The 17,179-nt window shown below is 41.0% G+C and overlaps 1 protein-coding gene across 1 annotated transcript in view; it reads right to left on the reverse strand.

Annotated features, from left to right (window-relative positions):
• lrba (LPS responsive beige-like anchor protein) overlaps positions 1–17,179 on the reverse strand; it is a 218,394-nt gene that overhangs the window by 32,504 nt on the left and 168,711 nt on the right. Inside the window, exons 47-48 of the mRNA XM_044113800.1 lie at positions 14,385–14,537; positions 2,683–2,850 (exon numbers count right to left, since the gene is read on the reverse strand). Of these exons, the coding sequence (XP_043969735.1) occupies positions 2,683–2,850; positions 14,385–14,537 (321 nt within the window). The remainder of the gene's footprint in view (positions 1–2,682; positions 2,851–14,384; positions 14,538–17,179) is intronic.

Here is a 17,179-nt window from a genome sequence, read left to right on the forward strand (position 1 = left end):
GAAACTTTAATGTTTTATTGATATTTCACACTAATGAAGCAGAAATTCAATGCTGGCTTCTGTTTGTTGTTGTTTTTGTTGTTGTTTTTTAACTGAAACCATAAAACAATTTTATGGTTTCAGTCAACCATAAAATTGCACAAACTAGAATTATAAAAATGAATAGAAACACAAAAAATCTGAAAAAAAAACAACCTTGTTTTCAAAAATAACATATTTTCCAAAACTGCAATGAAAACACCTTTTCTTCCTGCATTTAACGACTTATCACATGAACAAACTTATTCACAATATAATAATTTAATAGAAACACTGCAATTGCGAAATTAAACTTTTTCGACAGGAGTGGAATATCTACAAAGTTTTGCGCAGATTTGTAACATCCCTGATGTTTTAAATAGGTCATAAAAGCTTCATTCAAAAGGATTTTGTTTTGTAAAAGATTAATGAAACACAGAATAAAACCACACACAAACTGCGGCTAATTAGAAACAATTCGTAAGCATGTGAATCTAAAGTGTGTGTTTCTGACACAGAAAGCTGCTTCTATTACAAGTCAAATCGTGTGCTCCTGCCTCTGCCGGTTCTGTGTACATTGGTAGAATCATCAACACCTTTGTCTTTGGAACAGCTTGGAAGAAATAGTGCAGTACCACGGATCCAATTTTCTGGTGCGTGTGCGTGCACTCGCGTGTTTGTGTGTGTAAAGGCCATAGCACATCTGGGTGGGAATTAGGGCGAATGAGGTGATAAATCAAAGATGTGCCCCTGGTGCCCGGGATGCTCCAGTCAGTGAGTCATGAAGGGCGGCTGTACAGTGGAGGCCACTTGACGTACACTGAACTAATCTCCATTTAAACTTGGATGCTGGGACACATCTAATTTATGACTAAATTAATCTTGTTTTCATTGTTTTCTTCCAGGATTTTCTGTTGATGATATAAAAACACTTTCCACGTAGCCCAGGGCGATATGGAATTAGAATGTTGTCACAATATTTTCTGGTACTACTGTATCGAAGGTGTTTAAAAAAGATATTGCCTATCTTTTTAGGTAAATAGCCTTTCTCATCTGAAAGAGGTTTCATCTTAAAACAGTGATTTATATCACTAACCTGCACACAGCAACTGCATCTAATCATAGTTTTGAATTTTACTGATGCTTACCGATGATCTCGTGGAACAAAAAGGGAAGACAATGGCAAACATTTCTTTTGTTTTTTTGTAACATCTAGAACTAAAATGTATCATGACAACGATAAATCAACTTTCTTTTTCATGACAAACGATAAGATAAATACCACGGTTTAAAAAAGTTCATGTCCGTTTGAGGAAATGCTGCGCTAGCTAAATGAAAATACTCTGCAAATAAGCAAGTAAATGTTTGTGATGCAATTTTTTTGTGTTAATGTGGTAGTTTTATTTACCGTTATCATAATGTAGTATTGTAGTATTGTTCCTGCAAGGCTGAGTTCCTTTGCCTTACAATTTTATTGTTATTGAATGATAAAATGTTCGATAAAATTTGAACATTTTTATTCTTCAAATTAAATAACGTTCCAAACTATTGATGCACCAATATGGAAATTTGGGCCAATATTGATAAGTGAAAATAGTCTTGCTGTTTTGGGTTATAACTTCTACTAACCGTGTTTGTGTGAATCCACTGCCCATCTGAAGTCTGTATTTTCATTTGCACATTAATATTGCACACCACTGTGCTTTTGTATGCTCAAAACTTGCTGTACGTTTATTTAATTATTTATTCTAGTTTTATGTATTCATTGGAATTGACTGTGAAGTTTTGTTTTGTCTAACCTGCTGCAGCTTTGCTCCTTCTTCCAAGACATAAATTTCTCCCATGGGAGACAAACAAATGATTGTGTCTTATCTTATAATTTATGCTCATCTCAAACATCAGCACAATAAAATGAACTCCCAAAGTTTCCTCTTGCATTGTTTCACACAGAACTCAGTGTTGCAGACTTCACTGTACACCAACAACTATGTTTCAAAGCCACAAAATAATGTCTCACCCTAAAGCCATGATTCTTTTCTCTCTAATTTGTCAACAATAAAAATAGAGTATACCTTCCCCCCTCCTTGGCGTCTGAGAGACAAAAAAAGGTCTGACGTCTAAAAGTTGGACGTCAGACAGGCTGATGTGAGCCGGGTCAACTGGCCTTGCTGCTGGCGGGCCGCCTCTCGCAGCAGATCGGTGAAGTTGTCAGGCCCGTGTTTGGCTGTGGGCGCGCTGGCCATGTTTTTCTTCTCAGCGCTGAGTCTCGTGTGGTTGCTTTCGGGCAGCGCCCGGCGCAGCTTGTGTGTGCGTACGTGCCGCGGTTCAAAGTGGTGGGAATGAATAATGAATGAAAGCAGAGGAGGAAGCTTTAAGGCGTTAAAGTGGAACACTTGGTGGAGAGCTTTCAAAAAGGTATTACACGAGGGAAAGGCTTTGCTCGGCAAAACCTGCCTGTAGATTGTTAGCTTAGCTCTCCCGAGCCACTCCACAGGCAATTTAGCTTTGCTAATGGGATCAAAAAAAACCCTGAAATACGGCTTGCTTTTGTAATGTAGTCAGATTAAACATCAATCTGAGAGGGCCCTGCTGTGCTTACAGTAATAGAGTATTTTCTGCCTTACTCAGCAGGATATGAAAGAGGATGTAAAGCAGCAGGCTCACCTCTCTGAGCATGGGGTCGTTAATGGAGCTCAGGTTGACCGCGCCTTCATATGTCAGATAGTAGAAAACATTGAGGGCCCTGGCAGCTTCGGGTCCCTGCTGCTTGTAGCCGAAAATCAGGTCAATCCACTGGTGGAGCTGGCAGGACACGAACTCGCTCTCCAGAGCCTGAGACAGAAACAGAGGAGGAAGGGATAGGAAGTTCTGTAAATATCAACATATGAATACTAGTAAAACAAAAAGAAATTTGTTGACCTACAGAAACGCTGCTTCCCAAACCCATTTCTCATCCTATAACTGAGCAACGACCATCAGTAGCTGCGTGTCCATTAAGCGTAAAACCGTACAGATTGAAAGGATGAAAATAAAGCCACTTTCCAGAAAACTCACGTTTTTCAATAAAAAGTTTTTTAGCGCTAGAATTTCAGCCGAATCGAAATGGATGTATTTTGCAAAACAGCAATGGAAACAATTTATTTTTTTTTTGCATCAAATGAGTCATGTGATCAACAACTGAATGTTACTACTGGCAGAAACGTCAAAAACAACAACAGGAAGTGGTTGGAGGATGGTCGTCTGGTTTCAAACTGCAAAAACATAAAATATAAGCAAGTATTTTTGGTCTAGTTTCCAGTGCAAATATCTCAGTACACTTGAAATGAGACACAATTAATGTATAACTAACTTTTCAGCGAGATATAGGATATTAGTTTAAGTAAAAACAATTCTTAATTTTGATGAAAAACTACAAGTTCCACTGGCAGATTATTTCAGTAGTAACATGAAAAAATGTCTTGTAAGTGAAATAATCTGCCAATTCACATCAAAAACCCTGTGTCAGAGTTAGCCATAAAGGTTTGTTTTCATCTGTAGTCTCTCAAGGTGCAATAAAAATAAATACAATACAAAAAAAAGAGAAAAGAAATGATAAATAAAAAGCATTTTTCATCTAAAAATCAGCATATCAAGATACAAGTTTAAGAAGAATAAAAAGCCATTTTGCACAAATGTTCATCACAACACAAACAATACCTAAAAAAACTAAATAAAAATAAGACCACATGATCGGTCCCCTTTGATTATCTAGGAGCCAAACTTTTAGCTTAGAAGTTAAGAAGTTGTGTGTCATTCCAACGTGTGGAATCCATAGCTCTTCTGTAAAATGGCCGACTATAATGTCCTCTGATTGGCTGATGGATGATGAGTTATAGCATCAATATGAATATATTTGATGCAACTGTTTACATCCATCGTTGATGTGACTCCAAACCATTTAAGTTTATTCACATGAGATTTTAATTACATCTATTTAATAAAAACACCACTATTGCGGAAATTGTGTTCTTTCGACATTGGCGGAATACAGACCAACATCTGCACACATCTGTAGCAGCCACTGATGCCCTTCAGAAAAGCATATTCCTCAGAGAGTGCAGCACATCCCACTAATTGTTCCTGTGATAGAATCTGAAGATGATTTTTATAACGAGCAAAACGCACAACGTGCCCACATCGGATCATAAGGGAACATCAAAACTCTAGTAGCTCATTAGGGAATCGTTTAGGCTCCGTCTTTGTTCTACGGGAGCTGACAGCGGCACGGCGTTGCTCGTCTGCAGACGTCTCAGTGCCGCCATTATGCTGAGATACAGGCTGTTTTCCCTCCTCATTAGCCGGCAAAGGAGGGGGAAAAACATTTATGGTTTCCCCATAAAAACAGGCGATTGTGTTAATTTGTGTAAAGCTGTCGGCTCACAAAAGCCCTCTAAACACGACCAAATTAGAATGAGGCAGCCCTTGATTGTCATTGCTGCCTTGTGTCACATTAATTTGTGACAAAACATTAGCCTGGGCTGCACTTAAACGGCAATTTATATCATTTCAATTTTTACCGCAGATACCAGTGCATCCTTCACTTAAATGCGACTTTCTGACAGGCCATTTTGCATCTAATTTTTCCCCACTCGTTTAATTACAACTTTTAGTCGGCGAGCAGAGCCAGAGAGCGAAGGGGGAGCAGCGTGCAGCTCAGGTACGATGACGAGGTTTCATTGTAGGACGAGCGCCGACTTCATCTTTAGCCGTCTCACACACGGTCACTGGTGAGAGGCTTGGATGAAAAAGGAATGAAATCTTCATTTTGAAAAGGGAACAAAAAGCAAAGTGAAATACAGACAGATTTCAGGTTCAGTGAAGAGAAACAGGCATTCTAGAAGAGAAAAAAAATCCCTTCAGTACATTTGATTTGACTTATAATACAGAATATGATATGCCAGCAGAATACAGACTTTGTGTCATTACAGTTTTTTAGTTAGGTCAAAGCTTCAAAATGTTTTTAGAGGTGCAGTATTATGTAAAATAAACCCTTTTTTTAACCCTAGATATGAGTAAGAGTCAGGAACACCCACAACAGATTTTTGGTATTTCTACTGAGTACCAAAGGAATTGGCTCATTTAAAATAAAAAAATTAATAATCATTCATTCAGCTATAATAATTCTACTTTGCCATGGGAACACAAACAATGGCTTTGTAATACTTTGATCAGTGGTAAGAAGTTTAAGAATAAAAGTTTCATCTCTGAAAAGAATGACTTTTTCAGGCAGATTGCAGCAGAGAAAATTTTAAAGATCAAGATTAAAAATGGAAAAAATGAAAAATAATTGTGGTACGTTTGGCCAGAACTTGGGTCACTCTCTGTACTAGTTGTAATATAATTTGAGAAATTCACATGTTAAGTGTACAGCACCCATCCAATTTTTTATTTTATGTGTAATTTGTTTATGCTTAGTTAGGTTAAGGAAAGCTTAAAAAAAAAATACACATTTTAACTAATTTTTGTTTTTAAAATAATATATATATATATATAAAATAATATTAAAATTTTTTTAAATTAAATTATCTAATAGATATTAACTATTAATTAACTATTAACTATGGGTTTCGTTGGCATATGTGTGGATTATTTATGTAATAAATGGAAGATTATTTGGGTGGTTAAGAGGGAATTTTATCCTTCCACCCAGAAAACAGTGAACAGAGAAGTCATGACAAGAGTTTGAGAATTAATTTCCATTAAATCAGCACAATTGGCATCAGTGTAATTTACTGGATCTGGATTTAATGGTTTTGATTTAATCGTCATTATTCCTGTAGTTTCTCAGTGAGGTCTTGTTGATACGCAACACAGCCGAAGACATGATGGAGAAAATAACGACGTATCTAACAGGATTCATTTGACGAAGAAGCCCGTTAATTGTTGAGGTCCAGAAGTAAGGGATGTTCCTGTTGCCCGTTAGGCAAACGGCAGAGCAGCAGCTGTGGAAACGTTTGGTCATGCGGCGCCACAATGTGGAAACATCTGAGCAGAAGACGTGGGCCCACAGCAGATTCCTGAGGTGGCGTCCAAAAGCAGAACCGGGCCGGATTATTGATGTGCCAATTAGCAGCTGAGGTGTGAGTCTTCTCCTCCCACAAGGGACTGACTGATAATTAATGAATAATTTAGCACGGCTTTATGTAAATGCTAGCAGGGGGTCAAAGTCACTGGGAAACCTCGGCTCTATTGTTACGGGTTTGACAAACTGCATGTTTAAAACGTGAGGGTGTTCATTTTAACGTTGCTCTGATTTCCAATTACAATCAAAAGGCAGCGCGATCTCTGAAGCAGAGATTTCTATAATCATATCGCTCCTCAGTCAAACTGCAGTTATGGAGATGTAAATCTACTCATTTCAGATTGTTTCTATGGCGTCAATCCACAACAATGGTCATTAAAGGCACTTTACTAACAATTTCACCTCAATCACACAGTCAGTCCAGTTAAACAGAGCGGAAGCATTAAAGCTGCACTATTTAACAATTATACAGAACATTTTTCTTTTTACATTTGATGAAACTGTCACTATGTTTGGATAGAATAATATGAGTCAAGTAGCTTGTGAAAAAAATCTAGCTGCTCCAAATTCTCAGTGCTAACTAACAACAACCAATCAGAGCCAGGACTTCGCTGCAGCTAGCAAAGCATGTTCTGAATGCTACGCCTAGTTAGCATAGCCACCGATGACAGCGGATAAACAGTTTCCCTGTCACGTTATGTTGTTTCTTCGCCATTAGCACATTGAGCAGCCAGCAAATGAGGCTGATCGACATCTCTAAGACCCTCCTCCTGACTCTGATTGGTTGGTTTTGGTGCATTTCTTCAGACGGCTGTAATAGGTCAGGTGGAGAAGATTGATTTTTTTCACAGATTATCTCATAAAATACCGTCACGACATGGTGACAGCTTTTAAATGTAAAAAAAACCCCAACATTTTTCATAAAAGTTACATACTGCAGCTTTAATTCCAGTTTATTATTCAAATTAGTAGAGAATGTTTTGTCTTTTTAAATGACGTGTTAGTTTTGCCAACATGCCAGTGTGCTGCGCTGTGAGGTGAATGCTAATGGAAGTGCGTGACAACCAACAAGCTTCCTCTGGTTGCAGGTCTCAGGTTACTTCCATTCCTCCCTTTTGTACACATCTGTGACTGTGGAGTGGACCTTAAGTCTCTAATGAAAACTAAACAGACTCAAAGGGAACGACAGTTTGACTTTATGTCTTTCAATGTGTTCCCCTTCAGAGGGACTGAAAGTCTAAAATACACCAACCCCATTTAGAGGGTACAACCCAGCAGACACCAAGTGACTACAATCACCCAGCTGGTCGACACTGAAGTCTCCCGAAAGTCTGTCTAATCTTACATCAAAATTCTCCTGTTAAAATGTATTTGTATTTGCAGACAATGGATGTATCTGGATAGGATTCTTTTTAAAATGCTAAATAATCTCTGTTGAAACAATGTTCTATGTTTCCAGGCCTGGCGACTGAAGCCCGGTGGACGTGGCTGTGGTTTGTGGTGGGCTTTATGACCTGGATTGTGCCGGATTTCGCTTCGGTCTTAATGAGGTGACGGTAAACCCTCCCTCCGTCCCTCACTGGTCCTAAAAAACCTTTTTAAGGACTTATAGAGAGCTGTCTATAAGGACGTTAAAATGCCACGTAACAAATCAATCCTTCCGTTTGCACGTCGAAAATAATGCAAGCGTTCACGAGAGGCCGAACAACGGGTGTCAGTAGCGGTGCGGATGTGCAGCTGGCCTTATGTAAATCTGCTAAATATTGTAGTTTCTGGGGGCGGAGGGGATTATGTTAGTGAAGTTTTTTAAGTTAGAACAGAGGGCTCCTTTCCTTAAGTGGTGAAAAGTTGGTTCCGCTTGAGGTTGGCAACCTCTCTTCCCGAAGGACTGATTTAGTTTAATCTACAAGAGAACGACTGCATACAGCAAAAAGAGTGAGTGGGCAACAGATGACGTATGGAACGAGATCTATGTGGCTACTAGACCATTTCCTATATTCTCGCATTCATATACACACACGCACACACACACGTGTATGTGGTGATTCAGCCTCAGCCCCTTCCAACCCGGCTAATTAGACAGGTGACAACTGGTGGTGCTCTAGCTGAGGCCTGACTGGCAAGTGGAACCTGAAACTCCAGCACTAATCCTCTCCTCCCATCTTTTCCTTAAACCACTCACTGACTTGAAGAGCAACAGTATCCTTTTTGTGTCAAACGTGCAACCTGAATGAGAGGGGACCTGAAGATTATCTCACTGAAAACAAACAAACGCTTTCATAGATTTGATCCAATTTGCAGCACAAGAACTGGTTAAGGAATAAATCACCAGCTGGAGGGAGAGGTGCAGTTGTTCTCTCACTCAGTATTTACTGTTTTATGGAATTAAGTTTATGAATAGAGAAGCCAATCCGATATTAATACCTGTATTGGTCCTGATATTGAAAATAATTCTACATCGGGTATCGATGACAATGTGCCCGATCCATAATTGCACTTTCTGAACACTTTGAAATGTTTGTTGTAGTTTATATCTATTGTTTTTGTCAATTTCAGTTTATTTATTTTTACATTGACTATTGTACTCCTAATTGCACTGAGTAAACAAATCTAAATTGTGTTTTTACATGTTTGACCAAGTCTGTGAAGCTATTGCTGTACTTAAGTTATCAAATAAATTTGTAATTTAGTATAGTTTTGTCTCTGTGTAAAAAAGAAAAAACAGAAACGCTTTAAATTAACTCAGCTTTTCTGGATGAGATCAGTATCGGCCGATATTAAACTTCAGATCTGAATTGGTTTGAGTTTGCTAGTTGACTCAATACCTGACTCAATTGTTGGGATTAATGACTCCACCGATCAACTTTTCAAGAGGACTTGCTGCTTGTTGATGTGATTTTATGCACATCTACCAATTTTATTCAGAAATGCTACTTCCCAATATCAAACTTTATCATAAAGTTCACTGGTCAGCTAGTCAATACGTTAAATGATTGGTTGCACCCGTATCACAAGACATGGATGGATGGTTGGGGGATTAGTTTTTAAATTTTGTTGGTCAACTGGAGGATTGGTTTTGATTTTGAAATTTTTGATAATCAACTCTGAGGTAGTTTTGGTCTGTTGTTATTAGTTTATTCCAAAGTTATAGTGGCGATGGTTTGCCACTATCAACAGAGCTGACTGTTGGTTGGATTTCATCATTATTCATTGTTGCAGGGATTTCATCACTGGTAGACAAGCTTGGCAAACACGAGCTACAGTCAAATAGTCAGAGCTCATAACATTTTTCTTCAGTTCATTTCAAACAGACAGACGATTTCAAAGATCACATTTTAAAGGACTCGAGTGCAACAGTTCACCGTGAGTCAGGAAGACAAACTGTTGGGCAGAGCGAGTGCGAAAACACAGCAAAGCTGCAAAAGAGCATTTAAGTTGATTTTGGCTGAAGTGAAATGAGAGCGCGGGGGAGTGCAGGAAAAAAAAAAGAAGGACAACATTAGTCTTTGAGTATTTCAGTAACTGTAGATCATCCCATTTCTCAGGCTCTCATTAGCCTCCTCCATTACATCACTGAACAGGGAGGCTTCCAGAGATGAGAGGGAGGAAAAGAAGAAGGGGGGGACAGCTCGTAAAACACTGAGCACACAGTAAACATGTCTGGCCTTATGCATGACAATACCCCTACAGTGAGCGCTGTCTGACATTAGCCAGATACCCCCTCCCCCCCAAAAGCCCTCCACGCCCCACATGGTAGTTCCCATCTTACAACAAAGCTTTTAGCGGAGACACCAAGGGAATACATTAGTGCTAGCCCAACATGGTTAACCAAATTCTGGTAGAGGGAGCAGCACTGGGCTAGATGACGATAAAAAATGCTCAGTCAGTCATTCACAAGTGCAGCAGCACCGGCGGTGGTTTACCTCAGCCCCCACATGAGCTTCTGTGAGGGTTACTGTGAGAATACGACGTGGAGGCTTGTGGGAACCATCCTCTGAAGGTCCCAGCAGCTCAGCAGCTTGTTGGGATGACAGATGAATATAAACAGCCCCAATGTCTGACTGGGTGAAGCTGAAGGCCTCAACAGAAGAGTGGCTGCAAGTGAATTTTTGTCTTCTGAGTCTCCCTGACTACACTTCCCACATTTTGTTAAACATGAACTGAGTAGGAAAAACCTGGAGGGAGCTTGTGCATTTCCAAACACTACTCCAATGGTTGTCGATAGTGAGCCAATTCAAGCGGAAAGATTTTATCCTGTTGATTTTTTGACAGAGATTATAGATTAGAAATTACGACAGGGTTTCCCACAGTGTACTTCACTTGCGCCCCCACCAGGCCAAACACTGTTTGTTGTTTTTATTATGTTTCTTTTATATACACAAAAGTAACAGTGATATCAAAGACAGGTTAGAGTCTCTTTGGTGAAACGGTTGGAAGCACAATGGCAACATCGTACAGTCAGTATGTGAACACATATGGAGACTGAGGTCAGGTGTTTTTTTCACTCTGTATCTGCTGCCCTGATTTTAATTACATTCTTTTTATGTTAGCTTTTTATAAAGACTTCACAGTTCAAACTACAATGTGTTTTCTCACACAACAATTGTACTTTGATAAACTGGGTTCACTCTTCCAAAATAATCACTGTAGAACAGCAGGAAACAAGTTACAAATATCAGATTTATTCTCCATTCAAATCTCTTTGCTGGCTCTTCCACTGAAAAGACACCATGGTGAACAAAGACATTGATGTGGATATAAATAAAACGCAAACTTCCCAATCAACACCAGCAACTGAGTTAATGGTGAGCAGGACTGCGAGGCGCGATGTGGTCATATATAGAGGAATGTAAAAGGAGCTGACAGTCCCCAGAAAAATGTAGTTATTTAGTGGAGGAGGGATCAAGTTCTTAACCTCTCTCCTGACCTCCTGGTAAAGGCAACAAGCAGCTCCTGATCTCTGTGGCATGCGGCCTCAAGACCCCAGCATCTCCTCATTGACGTGTGGGGGTGTGCGCATGATAGGCCTGGAAAAAGGGAGTGTGCCTTTCACTGGCAAACATTTTAGTACAATGTAGGAGCTTCAATCTAGTGTCGGGTCAGGCTTATCGTAGAGTGCTGAGCTGCTTTGTCTACAGAGAAATTTGTCTAAAACCCAAACCTGTGGTGGTGAAACGGAGCTGCTCTGTTGCCACGCAACACACTTCCTGCTAAACATCGCTGATGAACTATGACACCTCGACCAGTGCAGCGCCACATCCCAGGCTGCAGTTTGATAGAACGTTTATACCTTCTCCTATATTTTCTTTATTACCCACCATGCAAGTCTCCTCACAATAACAAAAACAAGCTGCCGTTTTGCACAGCAGCTCGATCCTTTACCGAGAGAGGCTTTTAATAGCCTCTCCAGATTGAGCCCTAATTAGCTGTTAATCATTTAGGGCTCATAACCAGAGTGGAAACAGCCGGCATGTGTGTGTTTGTAAGCAGGCGTGCAGCGGCGAGTGTTTGCGCCTTCATTCCTGCTGTCTACCCTTGTGTTGTGAAGCCATTAGGACCAGAAGTGCTAAAGAGAGCCAAACAGCCCATTAACTCCTTCACTCTTCCTCTCTTCCCCTTCGCCATGCTCATCTCTCTCACAACGGTACCACAGTTGCCAGCTGACACCCTCTAATGTCAGCTATCTGTCATGACCACAGACCTGTCCACCCACACACCCCTGCCTACGCTCGTCCCCCGGCGTGGTTTGTGTGTATGGTCTGTGCTATTATACGCTGCAGCTCTTCTGCTGGTGAAATTACCACACTGAGACTTAATGCTTCGAAGCGTGTTGGCATTATGTGGGGGATATGGACAGGTAAGATGAAGGCTGTAGGCTCAACATAGACCTGATGGTCTCTGCTGCATGTTTCATCTCAGACATCCACTACTTTGGTTCCCTTACAAATCTGAGAAAACTAATGAAGACGCTCATCAAGGTTGGAGACTGAATAGTACTGGGAAGTAATTTGGGAGAAAGAAGGATCACATACCAACGACGCCCCCCCACAGCCAAATAACCAACAAGACTGGCAATGGATGCCATCTCAGAAGTTGAGGCCATAATTAGTTACCTCCTCTACACTGATGAATCAAGCTGTATGCTAAAGTTCAACGTGTGCACTTTGATTGTAGATGCTTGGCATTTTTGCTCTAGACCTAGTGTCTCGCCCGTCAGGCGTGTCTGGTTTCAATTCAAAGTCTGTGTGGAGGAACGTCAGACGCGTCAAAATGGCTCTCGCCATTGTTTTCTGCTTCCAACCTATCTGCCTTGGTGTGCCTCCATATACAGTTTGAATGTAAATCAGATGAGCCTGATGCGCGAAATGCGTGTGGTGTGAACGCACCATTAGAGTGACCGAGACACTGACTCAGGAATATCAGAATATCAATCAGGCTGGAGAAATATGGCTGGATGGTGACAAAAAGAGGGAATGTAATCCACACTGAGGGAATTGAACTCATAAAAGGGAGAACAGCAAATACTAAGCACAGCTGTAAGTATCTTGCAATACCACAGACAGAGGCAACAAGGAAAGCAGCAACAGCCAAATACTTGCAATGAGAAAAGCAAGTTTGGAGAAATCAGCTCAATGGCAAGAAGGAGGTCTGGGCAATCAACAGCTATGAATTGACAAACTTGGATATTCTCCTGGGGCAAAGGGGGAAATTCATACCACTGATGTTAAAACATGAAATCTACTCACCACCCATAGTGGATTTCACCCCAAATCCAGTATCTCCAGGCTCTAGACTAGAAGGCAATCACCCAAAATGACACAATCAAGTTCCAAAAATACATTAGGAAGTTGGACCCAGGGGATTAAGTGTTCAGTGAATGTCTCAGGCATTGGAAATTGGAATCATCATGGGAGGAAAAACCACCCAACAACAAGAGCCGACTCTCTGAAAAGAGCCGAACTTCACATCAGTATTGAGCACCGTCTCACTGCAACAGCGCAACTATGAAGTACCAAAAACCACACTGAGGCGGAGAGGAGGATGACAGGACTGTCTCAGTTTTCTCTTTTCAATGTCACGTTCAAACGCAGGTGTCTGCCAATTGGGATTGAAGAACAGAATGTTGGGATGTGTGTGGTGGGGGGAACGGGTGAGACTGGGAGAGATTAGTTTTTCTGAAGCAAATTTATTACTTTTGTATTTGCAAATACTTCACACCATTTTATTTAAACATTGAATTATGATTAATTGTAAGCCAGATTTTATGGTACCCCCTTGGCGCCACATGCGCTGTGTGTCAAGCGCGTGGGCAGAGTGGCGGTGCTGGGTACAGAAACAAACCCTGACAACGTTTTCTCAGAACAAACTGAGTCATAGAGGGAATCACCTCCCAAGGTGCTGGAGAATGACTGAGCTGATTTCCTATGGGACTTCCAGATACAAACATACAAATTGGTAATGGCCAACTTCCTGGACAATGTGATCCCAATAATGTGACTGATGTGGTCTTCCCAAACTATGGAAAAATAAGGAAAAGTGAATACAAGAAACTGGAGAAATACCAAGAGTCCAATGAAGAGCTAGAAAGAGACTGGCAGGTGATGGCAGCTGTGTCACCCGTGGTCATCTGAACACCCAGGACAGTGGCTCCGATTGGCTCCAACAAATACCTAGAAAAACATCTGACCTCTCCCTCCAGAAGAGAGCAATCCTGGAACAGCTAAGCTACTGCAAAGGACTCTCCAACATATTCCTGTTTCCACTTCCTTAACTTGTTGCTGTGACACCCAGATTTCCCCACTGTGGCACAACAAATTAAAGGATAAACATTTCTACAGCTGAACCTCTCCAACTTCAAAGACATGGGTAAATGATATTTTTGCTCCAGAACGCTTCCAACACAACAACAAGCTTCCCATGGCCCAGAGCGGACTGACAGCCAGAACCCAAGTGTGTGATTAATGAGAGAGGCATGGTCATATCAGTGGGCTGGCGAACAGGCCCTCCGTCAGACTACACAGGTCACAGAACACACCCAGCCTCATCAGCACTCATTACTACCGTGAATTCATATCACACCCAAAGCTGCGAATGCTACAATCCAAAACTCAAACAGGAGAGAAAAACATAGCCACAAATTCAAAACTAAAACTTTGCGATTCAACATAGGCGATTTATTTATTTACTTCATTCAACAGATGTACGTACACAAGCCAAAGAAGACTTGTATGCATCATAACTACACAAACAGACAACAGGTCATGTCTATTATTTGTTTTGCTGTTGTGCTTTTGATGGGACTCACCTGGCGATGGATGCGAACAAACTCCTCCGAGCTTTTGGCCCAAGGCGGAAGATCCACATCAGAGACAACGGTGCCGTCCTCCATCACTCCCAGGTTGTAGTTGTTGGCGTTGACGAACATCTCAGGCAGGTAGAAGAACTCTGGGATCAGCTCCTGAGACGACAAAATAAAACAAGATAAAACTCAGTTCGGACAATTTTCAAGTATTTTACATGAAAATCAATCTACAAACTACAACATTTGCATAGACCAGGGATCTTTAACTGCAGTTCTCAGGGGCCGGTGTCGTAAAACTTCTAGACGTGGATCCCTCTGAAGTAACAATAATTTCAAATAGCGTACTTTGTTAGAAGAACATGCTTTTGGTAAGAGAGTTGAGGTACAGTCATCAATGAGAGAGATATTGAAATGTGAACCTGAGCTGAAATTTACTGCAAACAAACAGCAGTAATTCAACACAGAGAAGGATTTTTACATTTAAAAATCACACTTTTGGCAAAAACGACTCAAGAGTAAGTCTGAAGTTCATGACTTACGGTTGACTCAGGATTCACATGACTTATAAAAGAGGTGGACAGACTTAAGATTAATGTTATTTGCAAAACCAGTGCATAAAGACAGTAGTATATTTAAGGTAAGATGAAAATGTTTAATGAAGTAACAATTTTTGATTTTTGCAATATTTAAGTCTGAAGAGATGGAAAAGTTTATTCTGAAAATGAGAAAAAAATTTGACTTTTTTTTGTCATGCAGACATCCTCCACTAACAGCGTACACAAAACCAAATGACATTTTGCAAACTAGAAACTCCATTATGGAGTCTTACAGAGTTACATTTACTGAGTAAATATAAAAATCTCGACAAAATTAGCATAAAAAGCCCTACAAAAAGAACCTAAAATATAAAATACAGGTTGCCCTCACCACTAATGGGTTTTGTCCTCAGTATGATCAACACTAATATGTTTTTCCCAAATTATAAAAACTGACAAAGAAAAAAAAACTGACAACCAAGTTTAATTTTTCCCCTCAAGGTTTAAATCAGCTGGGGAAAAAACAAGCAAAAGAAAAAAAAAAAAAGTCTACATCCGATTTTTTTGTTTTTCCATAACAGACAGAAAAAGCAAGCCAAATTTTTTTTTGAACTATGATGGTTTTATTTGGCTGTCAGGAACAACACAACACCACATTTTCAAACTCAGGGATCGCAAAGAAAAAAGACGTCCCTGATAGGAGACGTAACCTTATATGTTTAGCCATTTGTCATTCCTAACCAAGCAGAACTTGCCACAGCGAGCATAAACATGAGGATCATGTCAGCGTTTTGCAACATGCAGATAAATCAGAGTTGCCCTCCAGCCTTCAGTTGTGTTGTTTTTGTTTGTGTGTCCATCATAATGAAAGACAATCAGTACACAGAGCGGTTCGGTTCTTGGACGGCTGCAAGTAAAGTGGAGCGCAAAATGTGCAATGCTGACATTAATCTAAACAGTACTCCCCCCCCCATCTTCACATGCACTTCCAAAAACTGACGTATTCATTTCCTGATGAGCTTCGGTGAGGGCCAGGACTTTCTCACGTGGAAGGTTTAGGGACTGCAACAGCTTGTTTTTTCCTTCCATTGGAGAGTCGAACACAAAGTCGGCTCACCGATATCTCAATTTCTCGCCTGAAGTTTTGCAGCCTAACACACACACACTTTCAGGGTTCCTGTGCGTTTTTCTGCATGAACTTCAGATATTTCCATAATCACATACAATTTCCAGGCAGTTTCTAAGCAAAAAGGTTGAGGAGTAAAGGCAGAATCTTTGCAGTGCAATGGATGGAGAGATGGACAGATGGATAACGGATGGATAGATGGATAGATAGACGAGGGAATGCATTAATGGATTCATCCAAGCAAATAAGGGATGGATCCAACCATCCACCAATCCATGATGAATGTATGGTTAATGGACGGATAGATGGATGGATGGATGGATGGATGGATGGATGGATGGATGAATAGATCCATCCATCCATCATGATGGATGGATAGAAAACCAACTTCCATATTTCATATTCCAGACTGTGTTCCAGCTGTACTATCAACTTTCTGGATGGATGGATGGATGGATGGTAGTTCTTTAAAGTGAACAGTGAGAATTAGGAGATCAGTGAGACTGATCTCCATCTCTCCTCCTTTGGAGTCTAACGCTTATGTTTTCCCCTCAGCGGCCAAACGAGCAAACAAACTCGCGGGTTTACAACACGGCAACTTCCTCACTTCTGAAATCCCTTCACTTCACAAAACTTGACCTAAAACTCAAAGGTCAGCGCCTTAACGAGGCCTCTCGCTCACCCAGGCTCACCGACTGCTGCTTGCTGTAAATTTGAGCTGGAGGTTGCCCACATCAGACACACACACTCACACACACTAACAAAACCTCATAGGCTTCACTCGCCAATATTCAAGCCTGCCTAGCGAGGACCATTATGTGCGGTGGCCCCTCTGCTCTCTCTTGGTCAGAGGCCAGCCCCTCTGATCCCCAATCCTGTCCTGTCACGGGTCAGTAGAAGGGGCTTTGGCCCCTAGGCTCTCCTGCTACACTTCCACTGTTGCTAGTGGTCCGGTTTTCCTCTGCTTCCCCCTCTGATGCCTTTGGGCCAAGTCTAGGGGTCAAGGGATTGGGGATGAGAGGTCACTCCAGCGTCACCCAGGCTAGAGACGCATTAAATCTGGGTGTTGTAACCCATTATCACCCAGTCTTTTCCAGTGGCATAAGAAAACAGAGAGGCCTTTTGGCCTCTGGCAA

This window comes from Gambusia affinis, linkage group LG04 (genome assembly GCF_019740435.1).
Source record: "Gambusia affinis linkage group LG04, SWU_Gaff_1.0, whole genome shotgun sequence".
Lineage (NCBI taxonomy): Eukaryota > Metazoa > Chordata > Actinopteri > Cyprinodontiformes > Poeciliidae > Gambusia > Gambusia affinis.